At 39.9% G+C, this 26,410-nt stretch overlaps 1 protein-coding gene across 1 annotated transcript; it reads right to left on the bottom strand.

Annotated features, from left to right (window-relative positions):
- Positions 1 to 3,084: 3,084 nt before the first annotated feature.
- On the bottom strand, positions 3,085 to 21,475 carry prkaa1 (protein kinase, AMP-activated, alpha 1 catalytic subunit). Its single transcript, XM_034191777.1, has 9 exons — positions 21,379 to 21,475; positions 13,190 to 13,331; positions 11,298 to 11,391; positions 10,849 to 10,993; positions 9,473 to 9,560; positions 9,126 to 9,350; positions 8,431 to 8,941; positions 8,021 to 8,147; positions 3,085 to 4,321 (listed from the first exon to the last, which is right to left on the bottom strand). Exons 1-9 carry the CDS (start codon positions 21,473 to 21,475, stop codon positions 4,038 to 4,040), a joined length of 1,713 nt encoding a protein of 570 aa, XP_034047668.1. The 3' UTR covers positions 3,085 to 4,037.
- Positions 21,476 to 26,410: the final 4,935 nt, after the last annotated feature.

The following is a 26,410-nucleotide window of genomic DNA, read 5'->3' as shown; positions in this document are numbered from 1 at the left end:
CTTCTTATGCACAGGTTAACTTGGACAACCCAGCTTTGACTGGACATGCCAAATGAGTGTATATCAGATAAGGTCACACTTGAACACTATCTGGTATCACTATGACCTTGTAAAAAACCCCACACAGACTTTTCCCTGAGTATTGTCTGCCGTTTATAAAGCAACCCCTTTAATAAAAACTCTTAGCTTTGAATTTTGAGAGCAATGCTGCCAATATTCCATTTATCCAAATCACCAAGGTCATGAGGTCAGCAACACCTGGCTGTTTTCATTGCAAGCTTATAAACAGTATCAGGATTTTATTTTATAAATAAATGCACCAACCTTACCATGTCTGTTGTAGCCAAAATACTTAAGACATACATATCCAGGTTTTACAATAGTATGAGCTTATTTCTGACACCAAGCTCCTTAACTGTACTGAAGCAGAATAACGACAGATATCCGTAGAATTGATTTATTTTAAAATTGTATATAACTGTTGTTAAATAGGTACATTTTAAGATTATGTGAATCTCAATTTCCTGTTAAGCTGAAGAGTGTCTAAGCTTTTATTAGGCAGTTGTGTATACAAATTTTCAACACGGTCCAATAAGACACAGGTCGCTCTCGTAGAGCCCCATTCAACAACAAAAGGCTGAACAAGTCGTCATTTCACGTTCACCTTTAGCACAAAACATGTAACATCATGTAACATATGAAAAGCTTCGTAAATAGAACTTTCAGCTGTTCACTATGAAACTAAAATAGTTTCACTTCTTCCCAAGGCCATAGAGTGTTCTTATGTCATGAATATATTTCATCTAGTCTTGTTTAAATGTGACGTGCAACTGTCAAAAACCTTAAGTCCAAAAATGCACAAGACAGCAAGAAAATTTTCATAATGAATTTTTTGCTTGCTTTTGTGAAATGAGGAAAATATTAGTTTTCCACACTTCTTACAGCTTAAAATTATAGAAACAATGAGAAGTTTGTAGCTCACTGAAATCTTCGAATCCATAGTTCAAAATAAATGTTAAAAAAAAGAATGCCAGTTTTAACTTTTTGCTCCATTTTCTAATGTCACTACACTGTGGTGGCATTGACTTATGTCCAATATTCACTCATGTTCAACTGCTTATCTGGGATCGGATCGCGGGGGCAACAGCTCCAACAGGGGACCCCAGACTTCCCTTTCCCGTGCCACATTGACCATCTCTAATGGGGGATCCCAATGCGTTCCCAGGTCAGTGTGGAGATCTCTCTCCACCTAGTCCTGAGTCTTCTCCCAGATCAACATGCCTGGAACACCTCCCTAGGGAGGCGCCCAGAGGGCATCCTTACCAGATGTCCAAACCACCTCAGCTTGCTCCTTTCAAAGCGAAGGAGCAGCGGCTCTACTCTTGAGCTTCTCACCCTATCTTTAAGGGAGACACCAGCCACCCTTCTGAGGAAGCCCATTTCAGCCACTTGTACCTGCGATCTAGTTCATTCGGTCATGACCCAATCATCATGACCATAGGTGAGAGTAGGAAAAAAGATTGACCAGTAAATAGAGCTTCATCTTTTGGCTCAGCTCTTTTCATAACAGTACGATAGAGCAAATGCAATACCGTCCCTGCTGTGCCGATTCTCCGGCCAATCTCACACTCCATTGACCCCTCACTCGTGAACAAGACCCTGTGGTACTTGAACTCCATTTGAGGCAAGACCTCATTCCCTACCTGGAGTTGGCAAGCCATCAGTTTCCTGCTGAGAACCATGGCCTCAGATTTAGAGATGCTGATCCTCATCCCAGGCGCTTCACACTCAGCTGCAAACCGATCCAGTGAGTGTTGGACGTCACAGGCTGATGAAGCCAACAGGACCATATCATCTGCAAAAAGCAGTGATGAGACCATCCACCCCCAACTATGCCCCGATATCCTGTCCATGAATCATGAATATCAAACAGGATTGGTGACAAGGCGCAGCCCTGGTGAAGGCCAACCCCAAACCAGAAACAAGTCTGACTTACTGCCGAGGACCCAAACACAGCTCTTGCTTTGTGAGTAGAGATATTGGATGGCCCTGAGCAGGGACCCCATCTCGCCATACTCCCACAGCATCTCCCGGGGTACCCGATCATACACCTTCTCCAAGTCCACAAAACACATGTTGACTGGATGGGCATACTTCTAGGCCCCCTCCAGGATCCTTGTAAGAGTGAAGAGCTGGTCGTTTGTTCCACAACCAGGACGGAACCCGCATTGTTTCTCTTCAATTTGAGGTTCAAGTATCAGCCGAACCCTCCTTTAAAGCACCCTGGAGCAGACTTTAGCAGGGAGGCTGAGTAGTGTGATGCCCCTGTAACTGGCACATGTAACTGTCAAATGTCCAATACTACATTGTATAATAGCATTTTTTCCACCTTCAAACCAAACACCCAACTTTGAAATATTACAGTAGTGGGCAATTAAGATACCTGTCAAATAAAGTGCCCTTCCCACCCACAATAGCAATTCAAAAAAGTGCCAGTAATTCTGAAGAGCATTGAAAGACCAATTTTAATGACATGAGAATGAATAATTTTACTGACAATAACTCAGCATCCTGAAGAGAACCACTGATTACAGTAAACTGAGGGAGCGGCACTGAATGACAGAAAAAAAAAAAAAAAAAAAAAGCGAGACAGCTAAAGTTTATGCAAACCCCCCCCCCCCCGCCTTATTTTTTTTGTTTACAATGTATACTTTTTCTTCCTTAGAATTGCAGTCCAGCTTTAAGATTTTAGCATTTGTAAGTCTGAAATCTGTAGATACAGTAAAATGATCAAAATCAAGTCTCAAAGGAATGTGAGGCAAAAAAATAAAATAAAAAACTAAATATTATTCATGCACTGCATGTAACTTGTGCTACTGATTTTCATACGAGGGTAGGCTGAAAAGTTCTAAGGCTCCCCATGAAGGAGTAATGCATTAACTGTATTATAGTGAGCCTTAGAACTTTTCAGCCTACCGTCGTACACTTGTGACAGATTGGCATTTACAAAATGAACAGGGGCAAAAGGTATGCCCCTTGTTAATTATATTCAAATCCGAATCATCTAAAATAAGAAAATACAGAAAAAAACGTCATTTTAATATGTGACATTTAAAGTGATACTTCTAGATTTAAGTAAGTGTCATGGCAAACCCAAGCTATACATTTTTATCTTGAAAGAGTCAAGTATAAGCATGATTGAAAGAAATAAACATGATATTGATTAAAAAAACCAAACAGTAAAAAAAAATAAAAAAAATTGAAAAAAGGTAATGTATACATCCAGCAACAGATCTTAAGAAAAACAAAACAAAAACTTCATTTTTTTCAGTACAATCTGTCCACTTAATGCACTGATAAATATATTCTACTCTTTATATAGATATATAAAATGTAGAGGACAGAAACTAACCTTTACAACATGGACAAAACCATGAAAAAATTGTCTTAACTCAGAAAACAAATAACGAAGCCTCATTTACAACACCAACACAGGGTTCAATGCACTTCTTCAGTCCAGTGACTGTTATGGGCACAGTCATTGCAGCCAGTGCAGAGCCCATGATACATTTCCACCATTTCTGTTTCCTACTGTGAGAAAAACAAAAGCTGTTGGAAATAAAATAATCTTGTGCAAAAGTGCTCCCTGGATCTTACAGGACTGCCTCCTGAATACCATCTTATGCGTCCTCGCTGGCTACCGCACAGAAAATCAAATGTGATCATTTGTGTTCATGTATAAGAGGGATGTTGTTGTTAAATTGATCCATAAACTGTGAAACCTTCTCCTAAGTGTTCCACTGCTGTAACCGTTAAGTAGCTCATCATCGATCTTTCCCTTTTCATCTCCTGCTTGCTCAGTATACAGCCCTTTAGCTTCAGGAACCTGTCAGTCCACGAAACAATCACTGCACCCCCAGCCAAAACGACTCGAACCATGACTCGGTTGCATGCTTATTGCTAGAAAGAAAGACGGGAGAAAGAAAAAGAAAAGAAAAGAAAAAAGAAAAGAAAAATGCTTGCGATTGTTTTCCAAGTTATCGTGCAAGTAGTTTAATAAGATTTGCACACATCTCAAAGAACTCGATCGTGTGGCTTCCTGGCCGAGGGGATGATGCGTAGTCGTACCCTCCTGTCGAGTCGATGGATGAAGTCAACGATGAAGCTAACGAGCCCTCTGGGGTCTTGGTGGGGTGCACAGTGCTTGACGTGGTTGGAATGTCTGCCCCATCAACCTCGTTCTTAATAGTGGTACGGTAGTTCCCCACGGACCCAGAGCGCAGAGGGGTAGCACTTCCAGACTTTGTCTCCAACATATCATCTGAACAATACAAGAGAGATGTTTTCCAGGCAAATCCACAAGAAACATACACTGCTTTAATTTATTCCACATAAATTATCTCTGAGCGCTAGTTTCACTGTTCCTTCAACTACTAATGAACAATCATTTACAGCTGCCTTAAGTCCAAATGTAGTCTCATACTTGCTACACAGCATTCCAGTGCAAAGGGTATAAAACAGACTCTCCAACTCAGTCAATCATTTATGTGGCCTAAAACAAACCCAAGTTGAAGAAGGCAGGTAAACACAACTCAGATCAAAGAGGGCTGCATTCACTTTTTAGGCTATTGTCATCTGCTGGTGTAAGTTCAAATATTACAAAGATGTATGCAAGTGTCAGCAAGTCACGACAGTCCACTAATGGATTTATATCCAGCCTATATACGAGGTCTGTTAGAAAAGTATCCGACCTTTTTATTTTTTCAAAAACCATATGGATTTGAATCACGTGTGATTGCATCAGCCAAGCTTGAACCTTCGTGCGCATGCGTGAGTTTTTTCACGCCTGTCGGTTGCGTCATTCGCCTGTGAGCAGGCTTTGCGTGAGCAGTGGCCCACCCCTCTCGTCAGATTTGCGAATCAATGTCTGAGCGATTTGGAGCTTTGCTGCATCATTTTTTTCCAGAAACTGTGAGAGACCTCCAGGTGGACACCATTCGGAAAATTCAGATAGCTTTCAGGGACGATTTTATGGGGATTACACAGATTAAAGAATGCTCCAGCTGGTTTAAAGACCGCCCACAGCTGCTGAGAGCGCGCTGCACTCCGAGCGCCGATCGACAGGCTGAATCAACCAGATCATTTCCAACGTTAAGGCTTTGTTGATCCGGGACGTCGCCTGACTTACACAAAAATGGCAGGAGACGTGGACATCAGTACCTTTTCGGCACTTTCCACTGTTACAGGAGTTTTTTTCATGGAAAGAGAAGCGGAGGGATGCGCCACAGAACCGCTCATGGCACGGCACAAAACCACCTCCGTGTTGGTCTCACAGGACGGCTTTGAGATGGCTTTCAGACGGCTTTAGGTGGTTTTTCAGTCGTGTGACGATCCGAGAAATTGTGGATGAGCCTGGACATGCCAGAACATGTCCTGTGAGGCTTCATCACGGCGTTGCTTTGCGCCATGCGGCACTGCCGCGACGAGCGGAATTCCTCCGCTCCTCTTTCCATGACAAAACTCCTGTAACAGTGGAATGTGGCGTTCATTTCCAAACTGGATGCTGTGTTTTATCCGGGACGTCCTCTGACTAGCACAGGAACTGCGGAAGACGTGGACATCAGCACTTTTTCGGCACATTGAGACAGACGTGCGGAGGAATTACGCACGTCGTGGCGGTGCCGCATGGCGCAAAGCAACGCCGTGATGAAGCCTCACAGGACATGTTCTGGCATGTCCAGGCTCATCCACAATTTCTCGGATAGTCACACGACTGAAAAACCACCGAAAGCTGTCTGAAAGCCATCTCAAAGCCGTCCTGTGAGACCAACACGGAGGTGCTTTTGTCCTGCGCCATGAGTGGGTCCGTGGCACATCCCTCTGCTTCCCTTTCCACGAAAAAATCTCCTGTAACAGTGGAATTCGCCGAAAAAGTACCGATGTCCTGTCTCCTGCCATTTTTGTGTAAGTCAGACGACGTCCCGGATCAACAAAGCCTTCACGTTGGAAATGATCTGGTTGATTCAGCCTGTCGATCGGCGCTCGGAGCGCTCTCAGCAGCTGTGGGCGGTCTTTAAACCGGCTGGAGCACTCAATCTGTGTAATCCCCATAAAATCGTCTCTGAAAGCCATCTGAATTTTCCGCATGGTGTCCACCTGGAGGTCTCTCAGTTTCTGGAAAAATTTGATGCAGCAAAGCTCCAAATCGTTCAGACATTTATTCGCAATAAAAATCCGACGAGAGGGGTGGACCACTGCTCACACAAAGCCTGCTCACAGGCGAATGACGCAACCGACAGGCGTGAAAAAACTCACGCATGCGCACGAAGGTTCATGCTTGGCTGATGCAATCACACGTGATTCAAATCCATATGGTTTTTGGAAAAAAAAAAAAAAAAAAAGGTTGGATACTTTTCTAACAGACCTCGTATGTGATATTTGACAACTGCTCAACTGTAGGTTCTTTGTTGTATCTTTAAAGCTCATTTTTGGAGAAGACTATCAATACAAGACAACTGTATTTTTCTGGGTGTAAGTGGGACCCTTTGTCCTTATTATCAGCACTTTCATTTGGGATTTTTGTGCATTGTTGTAGTGTAAATTTTATTAATGGCATTTATTATTGGAGCTTATTTGGTTTAGTGCTTTGGTTCCTGGGAAAGCACCACAAAAATAGTTACTGGAATGATTATTATTAGAAACAAATGTATAATTTATCAGAGTATGTGTCACACCAGAGTATAAGCTGCAGGACCTCCAAAATAGTATAACATAAAAAACAGGACTTGTACTCCAGAAAAGATGGCAATCAGTTACTTAAACTGAAAACTAATTTTGAATAGTTCATTTAATAATCATTCATCAAAGAATAATAAAAAAAAAACAACAACATTGATTTTAAAGTTTTTAGGAAAAATATGGTTAAGGCTTGCAGTGCAAACGTAATTTTGGATTCCACGTCAGGTTGTATAAGAGCTTAACTGACTAGTTTCTATACAAACACAGAAATCAATGACACTTCTGCCTTTTCTATTCCAAAATTTTAGGCAGTTTGCAACAAACATTTTAAACATAAAAGAAGTACAGATTATGTTGTAACAACATTTTGTTTTATGTAATGTGTTTTTATTTTGTGACATTTAGACTATTAAACAGAAAAAAATTAGCAAATAAACTAGTCGCTACAACAATAGTAAACATTGACAGCTGCTCCTGAATGACTTAATACAAATGCAATTTGAAGACGACCGGCTGACAAACACTTAAGTCAACAGTTTGTGTCTGAGGACAAAAGAAAGAAAAAAAAAAAATGCTTTTATTAAAGCATCCATTTACCAATGAAAATGTACAGAAGCCAGCCAATTATAAATTTCAACTTCACACAAATGAGGTGATGCTACAACAAATGAACTTGCCAACTAGCAGTAATACCTTTGAATTTTACACAAAATTTATAATTTTTTTGGTTGAACTCTAGCTATTGTAATATATTTTCATTACAGTGATATATCATAAAAATATAGATAAATCTTACTGCTGGTTACAAATTTATAGCTGATGACATGAAACAGAAAAATGGGAACTCTGAATTTCTGACTTGCAATGAGGAAAAATATGTTTAATATAAAGGCTAGGAAAAAAATGTCTCCTCAATGACTTATCTTGACAAAGAAATTTTTTTATAACTAATCTTAGTCTGATGCCTGACCCAGCAGAGCTGTGTGATCTGTGTTAAGTAAATGTTGAGTGAGAAATATGCTCAGATTTTAATCAAGATCCTTCCCCTCCACTGGTTGATACTTATTTTTCAGCACTTTTCAGCCAGAACTGAAGACCTAACATTTTTTTTGGCTCCATGAAGCCAACATAGCACATATGGCACATCAGTGCCCTTTGACTCTGGAATGGCATGTTGGGCAACTGAGCAATTCACTCAGTCATGGTGCAATTTTATGCTCACGGCTCAACATTCATGTGCTTTAGACATGCCTTGGATTAACACTGAACTTTCTTTACTTACCATCTATGCTACGGAAGTCAAGGAGGTAGGTTCTGCTGTCCACCTGGTAAAGCTGAAGGCTCATTTTGGTTTGCATCCCAGTAACAGGGTTCTTCCTTTTCACACGCAAATAATATGGATTCACAACCTTTAAGAAAGGATCAAACTCATTATTTCTGCTTAAACCATATAGAACATTGAAAATGGTACTCTAAAATATAATATAAATTTCATCAGGTACATGATATTAAAACAGAATATAAATTTCATCAGGTACATGATATTAAAGTAATGGCACAAATTATTGTTTCATTATGCAGAAAGCACAGCATCAGCTTTGGTCACTTTTACTGCTTCTAAGCTACAACATATTAAGCACTGTTAGTCACGTGAGCATTTTCCCAACCAGATCTTCTTCACAGACTTCTTACCTTCCACTCATAGTCCAGCTGTTTCATGGCACGACAAACTTCAGACATTATATCATTAGGTCGACTCTGACTTCGGATACCCAGGTGCCATTTGGCCCTTCTAACACCCTGGTGCTTGGACTTCTGTGGGTTTAGTTCATCCAGAGTGTGACGAGGTCTGGGAGGGGTCTCTGCCACGAGGAAGGGTACCCGTTCAGGATGGGGCTTAAGAATGGCTGCCCCAGAAGAGGTCAAGTGTTGGTCATCCAGAAAAGAGTCAGGGGGGCTGGATGCAAGGTAAAAGTCCTTGGCTTCACTCATGATTCGACGATTGTCAATTATGAGATGGTAGGCAACAGCCAATGGATCCTGGTGGTTGCGATTATACAGGCAGGTCAAAACCTCCTCTTCTGTACATTCAAACTTTTCACAAACTTCTTTCAAAGCTTCATCATCAATCATATTGTTACTGTAGGAGGGGTCCTCCGGGAATAAGTACTTGGGTAGGTCCTGTTTGAACCACTCATCCTCTCTGTGGGATGAGAGGTTTTTAAGTCAAGAAAAACTACAGACAGAATGTAAGTGCTTGTTTATTACAAGAGGTTGAGGCATTTGATTGTCTTAAACGTGACAAGATGTAAAAAATAATCTAGAATTAAAAAGGCATGGTGGGGTAAAAGCAATTATTTGACTATGACATCCATATTTGAGCTCACCGGATCTCTTTGATGGTTGCTCGTTTCATGGGGTCCACCTGCAGCATGTGCTTAAGAAGACTTATTACTGCAGGGTTCAGATAATGAGGGGTGAAAAAGATTCCATCACAGATCTTCTTAAACAGTGATGGAACATGGTCATCATCAAAGGGAAGCGTTCCACATAGCAAGGCATAGAGAATGACCCCACTGCTCCAAATATCCACCTCTGGTCCAGCATATAGCCTAAGGACAATATGAATGTCATAAAGCATGGAAATGAGCCTGGGTTTTATTATTTTGTTCAGTAACATTTTTCTGGCATCATTACACTGAACTTGACAAAATTAGCAATTTAAAAATATTACCTCCCCGAAATGACCTCTGGAGCAGCATAGTTTGGTGAACCACAACTTGTTCTCAAGAACTCACCATCTGACATCATGTTTGATAAACCTGTGTAGCATTTGACAGAGTTATTTGAATCTGGTCCATAAGTAATTGGACAGTGATACGTTTTATAATGCCACAACTAAAACAGTTCAATCATTACTCCGTGTTCTTTGTTTACAACTATAATTGTCAATTACATGGAGCTGAAGAGCTATATTTAAAAAAAAAAAAAATACTTTAAATAAATGAAACATTAAGAAGTGCTAAAGGTGTTTTTTTTTTTTTTTTTTTTTTGCCAGAGCCATTATTTTGTCAAGAATGTACATTGATTTGATTTTAATGAGCTTGTATGTGCAATATCTAGCAAAATAAAGCATCAGATTGATTAAATAACTCTGACCGGGACTTTTAAAAAAATAATCAAGACATTCCTACCACAGCATCTTACTTCTGTGGACTGAAATTCATCTGTTTGATATTTGATGTAAATTGCCCTTGTTTCTCTGTCAATCTATAACAGTTCAAACCCACAGGTTTAAACACAGAGATAAGGTACATTGTTGCAAATTGCTGGAAGTAATCACACCAAAAAGCCTGTGTTGCATTTGATTACCCACAATTCTCTTCTTTGCATCAGCCAAAAGCAAAGCAGGCATGTCACAATGCAGGTGTGTGTTATTTGTACCTGGTTCTTAAATTCTGCCCCTTACTAAAAAACCAAACCATTATATTCCTCATTTTGAGTTTATTAAAGGTCACGTTAGAAACCAGGCCTGGGACCCTCACAGACAGCGTCCATCTGGTGAAAAGGCACATGAAGTAACTTATACAACACTTTTATACAATGTGGGTGTTGTTTAGTCTCATATTTTAATGTTACTGGCTCTCACCAACAGGGGGTGTCTCCCCTGGACACATGGAGTAAAACTTAACATATTTCTCAGAACTTCCAAACAAATAACACAAATACTTAACAGCTAACATAAAATAAAGAATTAGCACAGATATTATCTAACAGGTGTTAGATAACAGGTTTAACAGGTTTCAAAAAAGCCTTCTTTACACTTTAGACCATGTTCCACAGTACTGATTTTTTAGTTACCAGTGAGACAGGGTAACTCAAATGTAAGTGTACCAACTGCAACAATATGCCACATTTTGCCAAGTGGACTCTGATTTTTCATTACAAACTTTGTACAGAGTTATCCAGTCTAAATCCTGCTTGAAACATAACAATATGAACAATCACATTATAATTTGAGAATTAAAATAATGCCACATGATTAATCTTGCTTCTCACAATTCACAGTCAACATGAGGCGTGTACATGTAGAAGAAAAGCACTACTTACCAAAATCTGCTATCTTGGCATTCATCTGTGCATCCAGCAGAACATTTTCTGGTTTGAGGTCTCGATGTACCACCATGTGCCTGTGGCAATAGTCTACTGCTGAAATAATCTGCTGGAACAGCCGGCGACTCTCCTTCTCATCCAACTGTTAAAGCAGAATGGTCAAATGTGTGATCTTTTCTGTCTTGCTTAGACAGTTAACACTGCAGAGCTGACAAAGCAATGCTCATGCTGTGATATACATTATCATACAGACGTAAGCTTATCACTGCAGGCAAGCAATAACTGAGTGCACCATGTGCGCAGCATAGAACGCACTGTGTTCTAATACCCTCAGTGGTAACAAAATGAGACCCCTCCTAAGAATGTCTACTGCATTTAGTAAAACAGAAAGCAAAGAGAAAGTCATCACTATAAAGCAGAACACTGTCACTATCAGAAAATATTACCTTTCCATTCTTGCAGATGTAGTCAAATAGCTCTCCTCCTGACACATACTCCATCACCATGAAGATATCTGTAGGGGTACTAATAACCTGATACCTGCAGAAATAAAGACGTGCACCACAATATCCACAGAAATTATAGTGGGTCACTCAAAAAGTAATGCAATTTTCAAGATAAGTTAGAACTGAGACACTGACTCAGCTCTGACCAATTTCAATACTAAAGCATAATAGTAACAACAAAACAATCTTAATAAATTACAAATAGCTAGCCCACTGCACCTACGAGCACACTGCATCTCCTATAACACAGCACAACACAACACTGCTTTGTTATGCAGTGTGTCTGTGTTGCATGAACACAAAGTATGACACAGCCTTGATGCACAACAGAGCAGCACAGCATGACTGCATAGTTGTTGTTGCAGTGGCATTAAGTTCAAGTGGACTGAAAGACTTGAAAAATGAGTTACCAGCCCATGTAAACAAAGTCCGTTGCTGGCTGCCTGGCCTCAAGTGCAAGTCTTGCATTCCAGAACAAACGCACAACTGACAGAACTCACAGAATTAACCCATTTTGCAGTCAAATCTCTGCAGCTGCATCCAAAAGACAATACCAGTCATCTAACAGACGTAAAGCACTAAATTTGGCACCATTTTGGTCATGTTACGAGTTCATAACAAAACATTTACATCTACCAGCACAAAAAGTAACGACTAAAGATCAGCAGACACACGAGAACAGAAAAAAACTCTAATGACAATACTGACTGCAGTCACATCAATATGAACACAACTTTTTTCATAATTATTCTCCAACTTAAAAAAAAAATTAATTCTAAGACAAAACAACATTTATTAAATAGCCATTATTGCTTCAAGTGGAAAAGAAACCATGGAGTTACCAGATAAGGCAGTGTTGTGTTATACTGCTCCACTCTGCCAATAGCACACATACTGCACAATGTTTGTGCTCCCTGACATGGATCATCTCTATCTCACTCACACTGCCCTGTTCATATTCATCTGGACGCACGAGGCACATAATCCAGCTGGTGTATTTTGCAATTGGCCACAACATCTGGTCAGGTTACTTGATTTTTAACTGCCCACGTTGCAGCAGTGGACAGTAAGTCCTTTTCAGCCTAGGACTTTAATTTCAGATAAATGGTTATTGCAGGATAGCAGTTGTTTTTCGTCCCACACATGGATGAGTACCGTTCAGCTCGTCGGAACTTTAGTTATTGATCCATTCAGATATCGCCAATGTTCGTGCAAGACGTTGGCCTTGGGAGGTTGGACGGTAATCAAACGGAACGCTGACGGTACGACAACTACCCAAACGATGAGGAACAGTCAAGACAGAAAGCAAAACGGATTACGGACAAGTTGACTTTGTCGTCGGGATTCATTCACATTTTTCAACAGTTTGAAAATTCTGATGAAGCGCCAGCTACAGGAACGAAGCTGGATGACGGATAAACAATGTCTCCGAAAGTCAACGTAAGCCCAGATTTCCTGTTTTGTTTTGGCTTCGGTGTCCTTCATTAGTGCCATGTGACTGGGGCTTAAGATAGGGGTGTGTTCAGGCTTTTTATATCTACAGATTAAATTTATATCATATATACCCTCTACCACCTACAGTCAATGGAAGACATGACAAAAGTAAAATAAAAACAGTACTAGCAACAACAGTAGTCAAGTGAGTGTCTAAACATAAGCAGATAAACATGGAGGGAGATTAATGAATAAATAAAGGTGGAGGTGTCAAGGTCAAACAGATTTTGTCCTCTGTGAAATGCTGAAAAGACAACATTAAAACAGCTCACTGGGTGGCATTAATGTGGCAGCATGGGGATTACGGAGCAGCAGGCAGGGTGCAATCTAGGACTTACAATTTAATTATGTGAGGGTGCCTAAAAAGCTTCAGGTTCTGGATCTCTCTGCGAATCTTGCCCACCACATCCAAACTGCGGATCTTTTGCCTGTTCAAGATCTTCACTGCCACTTGGTGTTTGGTCAGCTCATGTTGGCCCACTGCAGAATAATGAGAATCAGCAAAACCACAATTAAATACCTAGTATGAAACACAGAATCAGTAACATTACAGCAGAAACTACTGGACAAGAGTACAAGTACTATTGGAGAAGAGTGGGTGCAACTTTTATGCCAGATGCTGTTCCTGAGGCAACAGCAAATGTACAAGGAGAATGGGGCAAGGGTGGTCTCAAGCGTACTAAATGTAAATGTACTTGTGGTGTGAGGTGAAAACTGTGGATATAACATGCCAGCTTTTATGAACTGACAAACTGTGGAAAAAAGATTCTTTGCAAAGAGCTTGCACACCATCAACAATTAGTAACAGAGAAAGTGGCCCTGTAGAAGAATTACTTATGTGGAACTATATATGGCTATAAAGCAGAACTATTTCATGAAAGCAAAGCGAACCAGCAAGCTAAAAATATACCCACGTTTTCTCTTCCCACGACCGATTATCTGCTGATGCTGCATCCTGTTCTAACTTCTGATGCTTGTATTTTACTAGATAGTGCACTTGCACAGGGAAAATCACAAGCTATTAAAGTCAATCCATTGTGCCTGGCAACTGAACAGCTCTGCAAAGCATAAAATATATATACCCTATCTGCGCATCGGAGTGCCCGGGGTCAATCCACTGCAGCTCCCTTTTTGATGGGAGCTGGTTAAATCTCCACCCTAAATTAAATTTTTATTAAAGTTGATTAAATGCACAGCCAAAATTGAATAATTTTGTGACCCCAATACATCATAAAAAGCAAAAAAAGTTTCATGATGTTTTTTAATCTTTTCTATGTCTTACCTGTGACAATTTCATCAGTATGCTCTAGTAGGAGAATCAAAGATTATGTTGAAATGTGCTCTTATTATGAAAGACTTGTGCAAGAAAACAGTGTTCCAGGACAATGACTAGCTTTGTGAAGGTAAAGATGGAATTCTGCTGTGATAGTGTTTATGCTGGTAATGTGAGAAAGGAGCTCAATGTTGACTGGAGATCCACTGGCAAGCTACAAACAAGGACAGAACAAAATAAACTGGCACCAGGAAAGTTCTCTGTCTGATGTCCATCCAAAGTTTTGAGCATGCACACAACTTTCTGACAGACATAAGCTAAATGGACTGCATTTATATAGCGCTTTTCCATCTGCATCAGACGCTCAAAGCGCTTTACAATTATGCGTCACATTCACCCCGATGTCAGGGTGCTGCCATACAAGGCGCTCACTACACACCGGGAGCAATAAGGAATTAAAGGCCTTGCCTAAGGGCCCTTAGTGATTTTCCAGTCAGTCGGAGATTTGAACCCATGATCTTTTGGACTCAAGCCCAACCTTAACCACTAGACCATCACCTCCCCTAGACCTAATAAGCTAACAAGACAAACATTTATTGAATGAAAAAATGCTTTGTTCAGCACAAAAAGACACAAATAGGGGTGATTTACTTTTGTAAGCTGAGATAAAAATCAGACGTTTTATTGAAATGAGCATTTCGACAAATGTAATATTAGCTGAGTTCGTTTATCGGCCGTGTTCATGCATGTGTGTGCATTATATATATATATATATATATATATATATATATATATATATATATATATACATACATACATACATACATCACACACACACGAGGTCTGTTAGAAAAATATCCAACCTTATTTTTTTCAAAAACCATATGGATTTGAATCACGTGTGATTATATCAGACATGCTTGAACCCTTGTGGGCATGCGAGAGTTTTTTCACGCCTGTCGGTTACGTCATTCGCCTGTGGGCAGTCTGAGTGAGGAGTCGCCCACCCTCTCGTCGATTTTTTCATTGTTTAGGAATGGCTCAGAGACTGCTGCTTTGTTTGATCAAAATTTTTTCAAAACTGTAAGGCACAACTGAGTGGACACCATTCGATAAATTCAGCTGGTTTTCGGTAAAAATTTTAACAGCTGATGAGAGATTTTGGTCTGGTAGTGTCGCCGTAAGGACGGCCCAGGGCGCCTGACGGCGATCTGCGCTTCGAGGCAGCAGCGTCTCGCCGTTTCAAGTTGAAAACTTCCACATTTCAGGCTCTGTTGACCCAGTAAGTCGTCAGAGAACAGAGAACTTTCAGAAGAAGTCGGCATGAGGAGTTTATTGGGACATTCCATTGTTAACAGACATTTTGTAATGAAAGAACGTGCGGGCAGAGTCGCATGTCGGGCCGGACCCGACCGCGGGGGGTCGCGACAGGAAAAACACCTCCGTTCGAAACCTTAACGAACAAGTTGGAACATGCCCAAGCTGTTAAACAATTTCTCAGTTACTCACTTGTTGAAAGCCATCAAAAGCCGCCTGAATTTTACAAATGGTTTTCAACACGGAGGAGTTTTTCCTGTCGCGGCGCACACAGATTCGCCGAGTCGTCATGGAAACGACTCAGCGAATTTGCGCGCACGTCTTTCATTACAAAATGTCCTTAAACAGTGGAATGTCCGCAGAAACTCCTCATGCCGGCCTCTTCTGAATCTTCTCTGTTTTCTCACGACATCCTGGGTGAATTAAGCCTTAAATTAGGATGATTTCAGGTTGAAACAGGCCGACGACGGCGCCTGGAAGCGCTGCAGGACGTCCCGCTCCGTGGGAAGTCCTTACAGCGACAGAAACACCCCATAATCTCTCATCAGCCGTTAAACTTTTCACCGAAAACCAGCTGAATTTCTCGAATAGTGTCCACTCGGATATTCCTCACAGGTCCAGAAAAAAGTTTGATAAAGCAACGTGCGCCGTCTCGAGCAGTGTGTGAAACAAAGGAATTCAGCCGAGAGGGCGGGACCACATCTCACTCAAGAAATGACGTCACCGACACGCATGAAAAAACTCACGCATGCGCACGAGGGTTCAAGCATGATTGGTGTAATCGCATGTCAATCAAATCCATATAGGTTTTTTTTTTTAATAAAACTGCCGGTTAGTTTTATAAGATACCTCATATATATATATATATATATATATATATATATATATATATATATATATATATATATATATATATATATATACACACACACACACACACACACACACACACACACACACACACACACACACACACACACACACACACACACACACACACACACACACACACACGGTGCATCCAGAAAGTATTCACAGCACTGCACTTTATCCACATTTTGTGTCAGTCTTATTACAAAATGAATTAAATTATTTTTTTCCTCAAAATTATACACACAATACTCCATAATGATAATTTGAAAAAGTTATTTTTTTTAGATTTTTGCAAAATTATATATATATATATAAAAAACACAAAAACTAAGAAATCACTTATACGTAAGTTTTCACAGCCTTTGCCATGAAGCTCAAAACTGAGCTTAGGTGCATCCTGTTTCCATTGATCATCTTTGAGATGTTTCTGCAGCTTTACTGAAGTCCACCTGAGCTAAATTCAGTCAATTGGACATCCCACAGCTGACAGACTCCAGAGCGCGCTTGACCTCAGACTGGGGTGACTGTTCATCTTTCAGCAGGACAATGACCTAAGCACACAACCAAGATATCAAAGGAGTGGCTTTAGGTCAACTCTGTGACTGTCCTTGAGTGGCCCAGCCAGAGCCCAGACCTGAATCCAACTGAACATCTCTGGAGAGATCAGAAAATGGCTGTGCACTGGCATTCCCAATCCACCTTGATGGAGTTTGAGAAGTGCCATAAAGAGGAATGGGCAAACCTACCCAAAGATAGGTGCACCAAGCTTGTGGCATCATATTCAAGAAAACGTGAGGCTGTAATTGCTGCCAAAGGTGCATCAATAAAGTATTGCGCAAAGGTTGTGAATACTTATGTGTGATTTCTTAGTTTTTTATTTTTAATAAATTTGGGGGAAAAAATAAATAAACTTTTTTCATGTTGTCATGTGGTGATGTGAGTAGAATTTTAAGGGGGGGGGGGGATTTACTTAATTTTGATATAAGGCTGTAATATAACAAAATCTGGAAAAAGTGAAGCACTGTGAATACTTTCCAGGCTAGTGATAGCTCAGTGTGTAGTTTAGCTGTCTTCAACCCAAGAGTTCAGAAGACAAAGTCTTGCATATGTTGATTTCTCTCCTGACCAAATCCTGTCCTGATGTCCATATTTTCCCAAATTTGTAAGTTGCTTTAGATAAATTTATCTGTCAAATGTATAGCTGTAGACACAGATTATGCTGAGGGGAGAAGACCTGTCGATGTGTGGTAGAGGTCTTGAACCACACTGGACCCACATGCAACCAAAAGTGTGGAAGAATAGTCAGTATGCAAAATATCCATGTCTAGACCAACAACAGCAGCTAAAAATTTATTTTAAGCACTCACTTTCTCTTCTGGCTCTGTCAGGCCAATGATAATGCCAATACCTAATTCATACCGAGTACCCATACAATACTAGGGATGTCCCAATCCGATCATGTGATCGGAAATCGGGCCCGAACACGTGGTTTCAGACTTGATTGAAATCGGACATTGCATCCCAATCAGGAATCAGATATAGATTTTATCCTCATTATTTTGATCAGCGCTATTTCAAGCTCATTATTGCAGATTAATGGTCCTTTCGTGTCGGAAGCGTCAGACGCGTTGCTTTTTAGAGGCGTCAGAAGTGTCGCTTCAGTTCGGCTTTTGACTTAACGCTTCTGACGGGAGCGCGCATTGCCGCTTGTCGGCAGGCTGACACGGTCAAAGTTCAACCCAATCTTTTTTTTTTAATTGAACAAAAGAAAAAACATAAGTTCAACCGGACATTCTCGCACAGAAACGGGAACAAGAGTTGCGCAGTGAATTTGGGAAGAAGAGATGGAATTGTAACTCAGACAGAGGTGGGGGGAGTTACGCACGCAAAGTTTCTTTCGCAGAACTGCTGTTTGTGTGTTTACGCGCTCAGCCTGATGCCTCGATGGAATGACAAGAGGATGATGGACACTTTCCCACCAAAACTCTTGCTCAGTCATCCCTCCATGCGGAGCAGGACCCGGTGCTGACCAAGTCCTCAGGACGACGATCTGTCATCTGATTAACAAAAAGAAAAAAATTAATTGTTTTGTCTGCAAAACGGAGCGAGAGATGGTGTGAACGAGCGACATGTACACTCATCACACATAGGAGCGCGTCTTAAAGTGCTTCCGTCTTCATTCACGTTCACTGCGCTGCTCTGAACTTGCTGAACACTGATAAAGCATCAGAGGGGTACAATGAGGACTGTCAGGACGCAAATGTAAGTTTTTTTTTCCTTTTACTTTTCAAGTTGACTTTTGAACTTTTGACGCTCTGAGCTGTGACGTAGCTTCGCGCTGTCCAACAGCAACGACGCGTCCGGCCAAAACATGGAAGACTAGTGGCAGAAACCACTGATCTGTACAAATGGCAAATGGACTGCATTTATATAGCGCTTTTCCATCTGCATTAGATGCTCAAAGCGCTTTACAATGATGCCTCACATTCAACCCGATGTCAGGGTGCTGCCACACAAGGCGCTCACTGCACACCGGGAGCAATAGGGGATTAAAGACCTTGCCAAAGGGCCCTTAGTGATTTTCCAGTCAGGCAAGGATTTGAACCACAGAGGAGTGCAGAAACCACGTGTCTGAAGAAAAATCCTTGGAAATGTTTTTTTTGTTGTTGTTTGTTACCTCAAAATTTCTGATTACTGTTTAAAAAAAGTTTAGAACACTTGTAATTAAAATAGCTAAATCAATAAATGGTTCTTTAGAAACCTTTCATCTATAAATTAAAACCACCTGTTATTTCAGATTAGATAATTTCTTGTTTAACATACGGAACCTTGGACATTTTATTTTTAAACAAATAAAATAACATGGAAATTTGTAAATTTTTTAAGTCTGTTAGATTATTACTTGATTGTTCAAGCTACCTCAAGGAGAAGTGCACTGTTTAAGTGATAAATAATAAAATAAGGTGATTAAAATGAAATTATTATATATTTAGCAATTGTTGATTGTTCATTCAGTTTTTTAAAGTTTCAGATCGGGACTCGGTATCGGCAGATACTCAAAATCAGATGACTTGGAATCGGATCGGGGCCAAAAAAACCCTGATCGGGACATCCCTATACAATACTACATATAAGTAACAGATATATAGATAAGTAAATTTACATCTGGAATCACTTGATTAACCTTGTAAAGCTGCATTTTCTTAAACATAAACATTTTTAAGTAATATAACTATTTCTCAGAGCTCTTTGAATCGAAAATCGATTCTGAATCGAATCGCCACCCCAAGAATCGGAATCGAATTGAATCATGAGTTGTTGTACGATTCACATCCCTAGTGAATAAACATTGATGAATAAATGAGTCCATCCTCTAGTCTCCACTTTGGCAATATGAACTAAAAAATGACAAATGGCATAATTTTGTCACTTATCAAATTAAATGGGCATATAATGAGGACAACCTGATTAGAATGGTTAACTTTGGTGCACAAAGCCAATCAAAAAGCAACTTTGGTTTACTTATGTAATATACTAGACTTAATCACCTGAACATGGGGTCATTCATACTACAGGCAATAACCTTATCACATGCATGGTGGAAATTAAGAGAACAAAGTGGTTACAGTTACAGCAGCCATAACTTTAAATCTTGATGCTATTCTTACGGAGGCCGCTATAACTGATGTTCTGTCACGCAGTGTGTATTGCTAGCTCATTGTTAGTGGTAAGTATCCATGCCTGCCATGCGAAAGACAGGGGTTTGATTCATTGACAGAAGACTTTTTTTAACTCCATTCAGATCAACCAACATTTCTTTTTTCACTTAATTTCCAAAGCCTTTCCAAGGCCACTGTTGACTGTATCAATATGAGCTTTAATGCAGGAATCATCTTGCTCAAAAAACTTAATTTGGAGAAAGAACATGTTACACCTGCCATGGAAGTGCATTGTACTGCCTTAAAGCTGGAGCGCCAAATAGTGAAATATGCTATGGATTTCCCTCAAATTATGTATGTTCCCACAAATTAAAAATTCCCCCAAAAATTTTAAAGGGTTCTAAATATGATGTAGTTTATATATTAAACTTCAGACTATATTTTATCTATTGAAGACTGCGATATTCCAGTTTTAATGTCCAACACACAAAACCAGACTAGCATGAAGATTCCCAACAAGGCAGGAGCTTTTGAGGCAGTGATGTCACACAGAAGATTGTGAAATCATAATGCAACAATAGTGATTGGCAAACACAAGTGAAGAATGGCCTGTATGATGACAGCACTGCTTGCAGTTAGGCAATGACAGTTATTGATTGGGTTATGCAAAATGGCATGGGCAAAAAAAAAAGTTCGAGTGTGAATGTATGACTGTGGGGATTAACTAACAATACTGTTGGTTGTTCTGATTTGTGGGAGGGCCTGGTTAGTTTACTGCACTAACAGCTTGATAAAAGCAAATGGAACACACAAAAGAGCCTTTTAGCTAAAACTGAAATAAGATCACACCTTAAATAAACAAACAAACTAATACATTAAAATCTAAGTGTCTTCTGGTCCATTCAGACAGTCACAGAGGGGCTTTAGCGCCCCCTCTGGATGCAGTAGTCTAGGGTTCTCCTCAACTCAACTTGCACATAAATAGAACATTAGTGATTCCCAAAGTGACAGAGCCGAGACCAGACGTGTCAGTTGCAGAACAAATTATAAAAGTAGGATAAGTTGAGAGGTGGACACGCATTTTAGCTGCTAACAGCTCTCATAAACAAGAGGGTTCACTTCCCGGTGGTTCTTTGACAAGCGACTCATGTCTCACAACGCGACCAAAGCACACTAAAACTACTCAGCTAAATAAGCACGAATGCCACATAAAAAAGCTGTCGTGATACAAAAAATACACACTCTCGGTCAAAAAGTTCCTCTGACTAGCTGCGAGCCAACACAACAAGTGAGTCACGTCTAAGTTAGCTTTCACAGTAAAGCTAAATTAGCAACAAAGCTAAGCGCTCCATCATTTTTTTTTCTTTTAGCACAATGAAATTACATCATTGCACTGGCAACATACCTTTAACCTTTCCAAACGTCCCCACTCCGAGCGTGTCCCCGAGAAAATAATGTCCAATTTTCACTCTCCCTTCGTGCTTCGTCTTTTCCGTCGCCATCTTCCCGCAGTGGCCTTGCAGCGGGGTTAGCTCGCGCTAGCTGCAGGAACAGACGGACCGGACTCGGCAGTGAGCAGCGGCTCTAACCCGCACAGAGAGAGTGGGCGGAGCCCCAGCTTCTGCGCGATTAGATTCGTCAAAGCGCAGCGAGCGTGTGCTGCATTCAAAGCTCTCGGTAAACGACACCATAAGAGGCTGTGATGAGTTCACGGGTGCACGGTTTATTTTGAACATAAAAAAAAAAACATAAATATAAAGCGGCAGAGTGAAAAATTAAATATAAAAAGTCGAAAAGGAAAAAGATTAAACACTTTACTTACGAGAGCCACAAAATAGACTTCCATACTAAAATAGGAGTGGATTAATGTCATAATTCATATATAGTGTAGAGTTTATACCTGTACATGCATGTTTTGCAATGTAATCCCCATATTTAAAAAAAAAAACTTGTAAAAATAATTTCAGATACCTCTATAGTCAAGGAGAAAGTGCTGGAGCTGTGCTTTACTGCATCCACAACACCACAGAACCACCTGCGGCCCTGGATAGCGACCACCCAGGCAGACAACCCGTTCATTCCCACAACACTAAAATCACCACCTATGTGCCGGAGCCAGGTGAAACGTGGCCGTCCCCTTGGCCTTCTCCAGCCACTGGGATCCTCAACACTCAGGCATCTGTGTGGTGAATCATGCACAGAGAAACATGCCACATGGCCAAAATATCAAAGCTGATGCTCCCTCAAAATGCAAGTGATATTTCTCATTCTAGTCTCTTTTAGCAACCCCTCGTGTGATACAAAGTCGTTCCTGCGGTACCCAAGGATCTTCCAAAGAGACATAGTACAAAAGACATCCAGTTGTCGCCTTGGGTGACACTGGGATCCTAAAAAAAACCTGGACTTGTCAACCTGTCATAGCAGATCAGAGCTGTTCTCATGTGCGTAAAGTGCTCTGTGTGCTTTTACTGAGAGAATAGCATAATTATTTACCAGCTTGCTTAAATACCATCCACTCAAACAACTAAATGTTGCAGATTTGTTTATTTATTTATATTCAGAGGTGTCAAGTAACGAAGTACAAATACTTCGTTACTGTACTTAAGTACACTTTTTAGGTATCTATACTTTACTCCATTACTTATTTTTCTGCCTACTTCTGACTTCTACTCATTACATTTTCCACACAATTATCTGTACTTTCTATTCCTTACATTTTTAAAACAAACAGCCTCGTTACTCTTGGCTTCAGTTTAATGTTTATATATATCTATATATTTCACGTCATGTGCGCCTGTAATCAACTTTTTTGAACCGTGAACCAATCGAAGCAGTGGTTCGCAGATTGAAGCAATGCTTCGACCTATTGCTTCGTTTATTCTTTCTTTCGCTTAATTTACCCACGCTAAAACCCTAAAGAGCATACTTCTGTGAGTATTATTTACCTTTTCTATGTTAAACCGACCTGTTATGGTCTTCTGAAACAGTTGATAGATGTATTTTATAACTTAAAAACGGGAGCGACGCTAACGCGTTAGCATGTCTATGGCATTTTCAATGTTAAAACTTAGCATTAAGCAATTGCAGCTCTCATCACGTTCGGGTGCATTTGTTTTCAAATTGTAATATTTCTTAAATTTATTTTTGTTTTTATATTAATAATCTAATGATTATTATATACAATTTTAGAGAAAGAGGCAAAAAGAACCTGAATAGAAACACAACAGAAAATATAAAAGCAACTAACAATGAACATACATAAATAAATACATACATAAATAAATACATACATACATAAATAAGTGTTTCCTGTGAACACCTAGTGACTCTTACACCTCCACTTCATCCCTGTCTTATTTAATGACAGTTTGTTTCGGTCAAACCATATTTTCAATTTGTTAATTTCTTCAGTGATTTTCTCCAGAACTATCTCCCAAACTAGAAAACTGAGAGAGAAAGAGCAGAATACTACTGGAATGAATTTGAATAAGGAAAGTTGTGTTGTTTTTTTTTTTTCCTTCACTAAATGGATGCTGCACTCACTGCAGTTTATTGTCTGGAATAGTCCCAGATTGCATTTCAGAGCTTCTAGAATTGAAACATTTTCATGCAGGTGGTGTTGGGGGGTAATTTTGGGTTTTGGGTCTTGGGCCACATGTAGAACGAATCAGTTTTTAAATTAAGCTTTCAATTCATATAGTGGCATCTACCTTTTTTTAAAGGTTACTTTATACTTTTATACTTTAAGTAGGTTTTGGAGCACATACTTTTTCACTTTTACTTGAGTAAAGAGGTCAAGTTGATACTTCAACTTTTACCAGAGTGTTTTTAAACTGCAGTATCTATACTTCTACTTAAGTAACAAATGTGTGTACTTTTGACACCACTGTTTATATTTATGTTTTGTTTTTTGAGTCACATGCAGCACCTTCAGCCACTGCGCAGAGCATAAAACTGCAATAAAATATTCTGATTAATTCTTCATGAAGCTCACAATTTTTTTTTTCGTTTTTAAAATCAAATCAATTTTATTTATATAGCGCCAAATCACAACAAACAGTTGCCCCAAGGCACTTTATATTGGAAGGAAAAGCCATACAATAATTACGGAAAAACCCCAACGGTCAAAACGACCCCCTGTGAGCAAGCACTTGGCGACAGTGGGAAGGAAAAACTCCCTTTTAACAGGAAGAAACCTCCAGCAGAACCAGGCTCAGGGAGGGGCAGTCTTCTGCTGGGACTAAATAGAGGGAACAAGTCACAAAAAGGACAGGAATTTCCTTTCACATTTTTTGTGGAAGGTGAGACATTATGTAAACTAAAATACATGATTACAGTTTTTCAATTCCTTAATAATAATAATGATAATAATAATTAAAAACTCTTCCACCTGTGTGTTTATTTGGCTCCACTTACCTGTTTTACAGGCATCACAGCAAACATCGTTTCCTTTTTGTGTCCAACGTCTGCAGCCTCTTTCTGTGAGTCCCAAACTGCAGCAGCAGCCGTGGATGAGCACAGACACACACATCATCCACAGGACCCCTGTCATCCTCATGGAGACAACTGTCCAGGCTGAAGATGATAAACTCTCACCTCAGGAAAGAAGAGAGGTAGTCCAGTCTGATCGATAGTCCAGATACAAAAAAAATAAGAAAAATACACACTGAATGTGCTTGTTCTATAAGATGAGGAACTTTAGTGTAAAGTTTAAAAAAGTCCACAACACCAAGTTTGAAGTCCTTCAGCAGAGGTAGTATTGGATAAAAAAAAATTAAAAAAAGACTAAATGTGATGTAAAGTGTGTGTGTGATGCGCTGTCAGTGCTGTGTCACATTGAAGTCATCACACAGGCGCCACACTGTTAATACTGTGCGGTTGTGAGGGGGTGTGACTAACATACAAAACACCTTCAGGTCATACTGACAGACTTACACTGCAAAAAAACAAAACAAAAAAACAATCTGAAAAGGTTTACACATTTTACACATGTAGAATTAAAGTAAACTATTTTAAAATTCATCAGTCCTACCTTGCTTTATTACATATTAATGTAGAGTAGGTTAATATGTTGATCCACTATTATATGTATCTTTTTATTACAAAATATTATAGTAACCATGTTTTAATGTATATTTATGTAAAATGCTAATTTAATTTTTGCAAAACATTACAGTTATGTTTGTTCAAAGAGCTTCCAACAGACTAAAAACATTTTAACACCACTGTGTCCTTTATGGGATTTTTAAAAAATATTTCCTTTGGGGGGGCAACACATGGATCTGTAAACTGTACAAAATATTTTTCATTTTGTTCAGTATTTTATGACAAAACCAGTGGTGGGCTTGTACTATTTCAAAATGAAAAAAAGCAAACCCATGTGTAGTAAACCCAGGAAAGCACTCTGTGCTGGTTTATAATACGTATTATCAGAATACCAACATTTGTTTTCCTAATTTTATATTTTTATTCAAGTTACATGTATTTTACAAAAAGGATTCCAGTCATTTATTTATTTATTATTAATTGACATTTATTTATGGCTATGAATCGATTTCCTTGCTTACAGTTTACAATTTAAGCCCCGTTTACACATAGACGGTAAGAGCTCCCGGAAGCGTCCCGGAAGAGTTTTGGTCGTCTTAAGGATCAAACGGCGTTGTCAACGCCGGCACTGGGGGCGTGGCTAGTTACGGCTTTACCGGGAATCGTCGGAAAAATGATTCAACATGTCGAATAATTCCAGGAGCGCTATGGTTTAGATATTTGGTTTATCCTATCAGATATTTGGTTTATCCTATCAGATCCCTCCCTGCTGTCACCTAGAGAAAAAAGTTTCTCAAAGGAAATCCCTCTACTGCCCCCCACGCTCCCCACCTTTGTTTAACCGGGTAAAATTCGAGGACCAGTTATCCCCCAGGATTGTTTTGTTAGTTCAAATCAATTTTATTTATATAGCGCCAAATCACAACAAACAGTTGCCCCGAGGCGCTTTATATTGTAAGGCAAGGCCATACAATAATTATGGAAAAACCCCAACGGCCTGTGAGCAAGCACTTGGCAACAGTGGGAAGGAAAAACTCCCTTTTAACAGGAAGAAACCTCCAGCAGAACCAGGCTCAGGGAGGGGCAGTCTTCTGCTGGGACTGGTTGGGGCTGAGGGAGAGAACCAGGAAAAAGACATGCTGTGGAGAGCGGCAGAGATCAATCACTAATGATTAAATGCAGAGTGGTGCATACATAGCAAAAAGAGAAAGAAACACTCAGTGCATCATGGGAAACCCCCAGCAGTGTAAGTCTATAGCAGCATAACTAAGGGATGGTTCAGGGTCACCTGATCCAGCTCTAACTATAAGCTTTAGCAAAAAGGAAAGTTTTAAGCCTAATCTTAAAAGTAGAGAAGGTGTCTGTCTCCCTGATCTGAATTGGGAGCTGGT

The sequence above is a fragment of the Thalassophryne amazonica genome, chromosome 17 (genome assembly GCF_902500255.1).
Source record: "Thalassophryne amazonica chromosome 17, fThaAma1.1, whole genome shotgun sequence".
Classification (NCBI taxonomy): domain Eukaryota; kingdom Metazoa; phylum Chordata; class Actinopteri; order Batrachoidiformes; family Batrachoididae; genus Thalassophryne; species Thalassophryne amazonica.
This window is presented reverse-complemented; position numbering and strand designations above follow the sequence as displayed.

Excerpts from the sequence above, each read along its gene's own strand:
- prkaa1 (XM_034191777.1), bottom strand. The coding sequence starts at position 21,475 with ATGGCGACGGAAAAGACGAAGCACGAAGGGAGAGTGAAAATTGGACAT. Across the intron at positions 13,332-21,378 it reads GACGTTTGGAAAGGTTAAAG|TGGGCCAACATGAGCTGACC; the intron begins GTATGTTGCCAG and ends ATTATTCTGCAG. Across the intron at positions 8,148-8,430 it reads AGCTGGACTATGAGTGGAAG|GTTGTGAATCCATATTATTT; the intron begins GTAAGAAGTCTG and ends CCTTTCTTAAAG.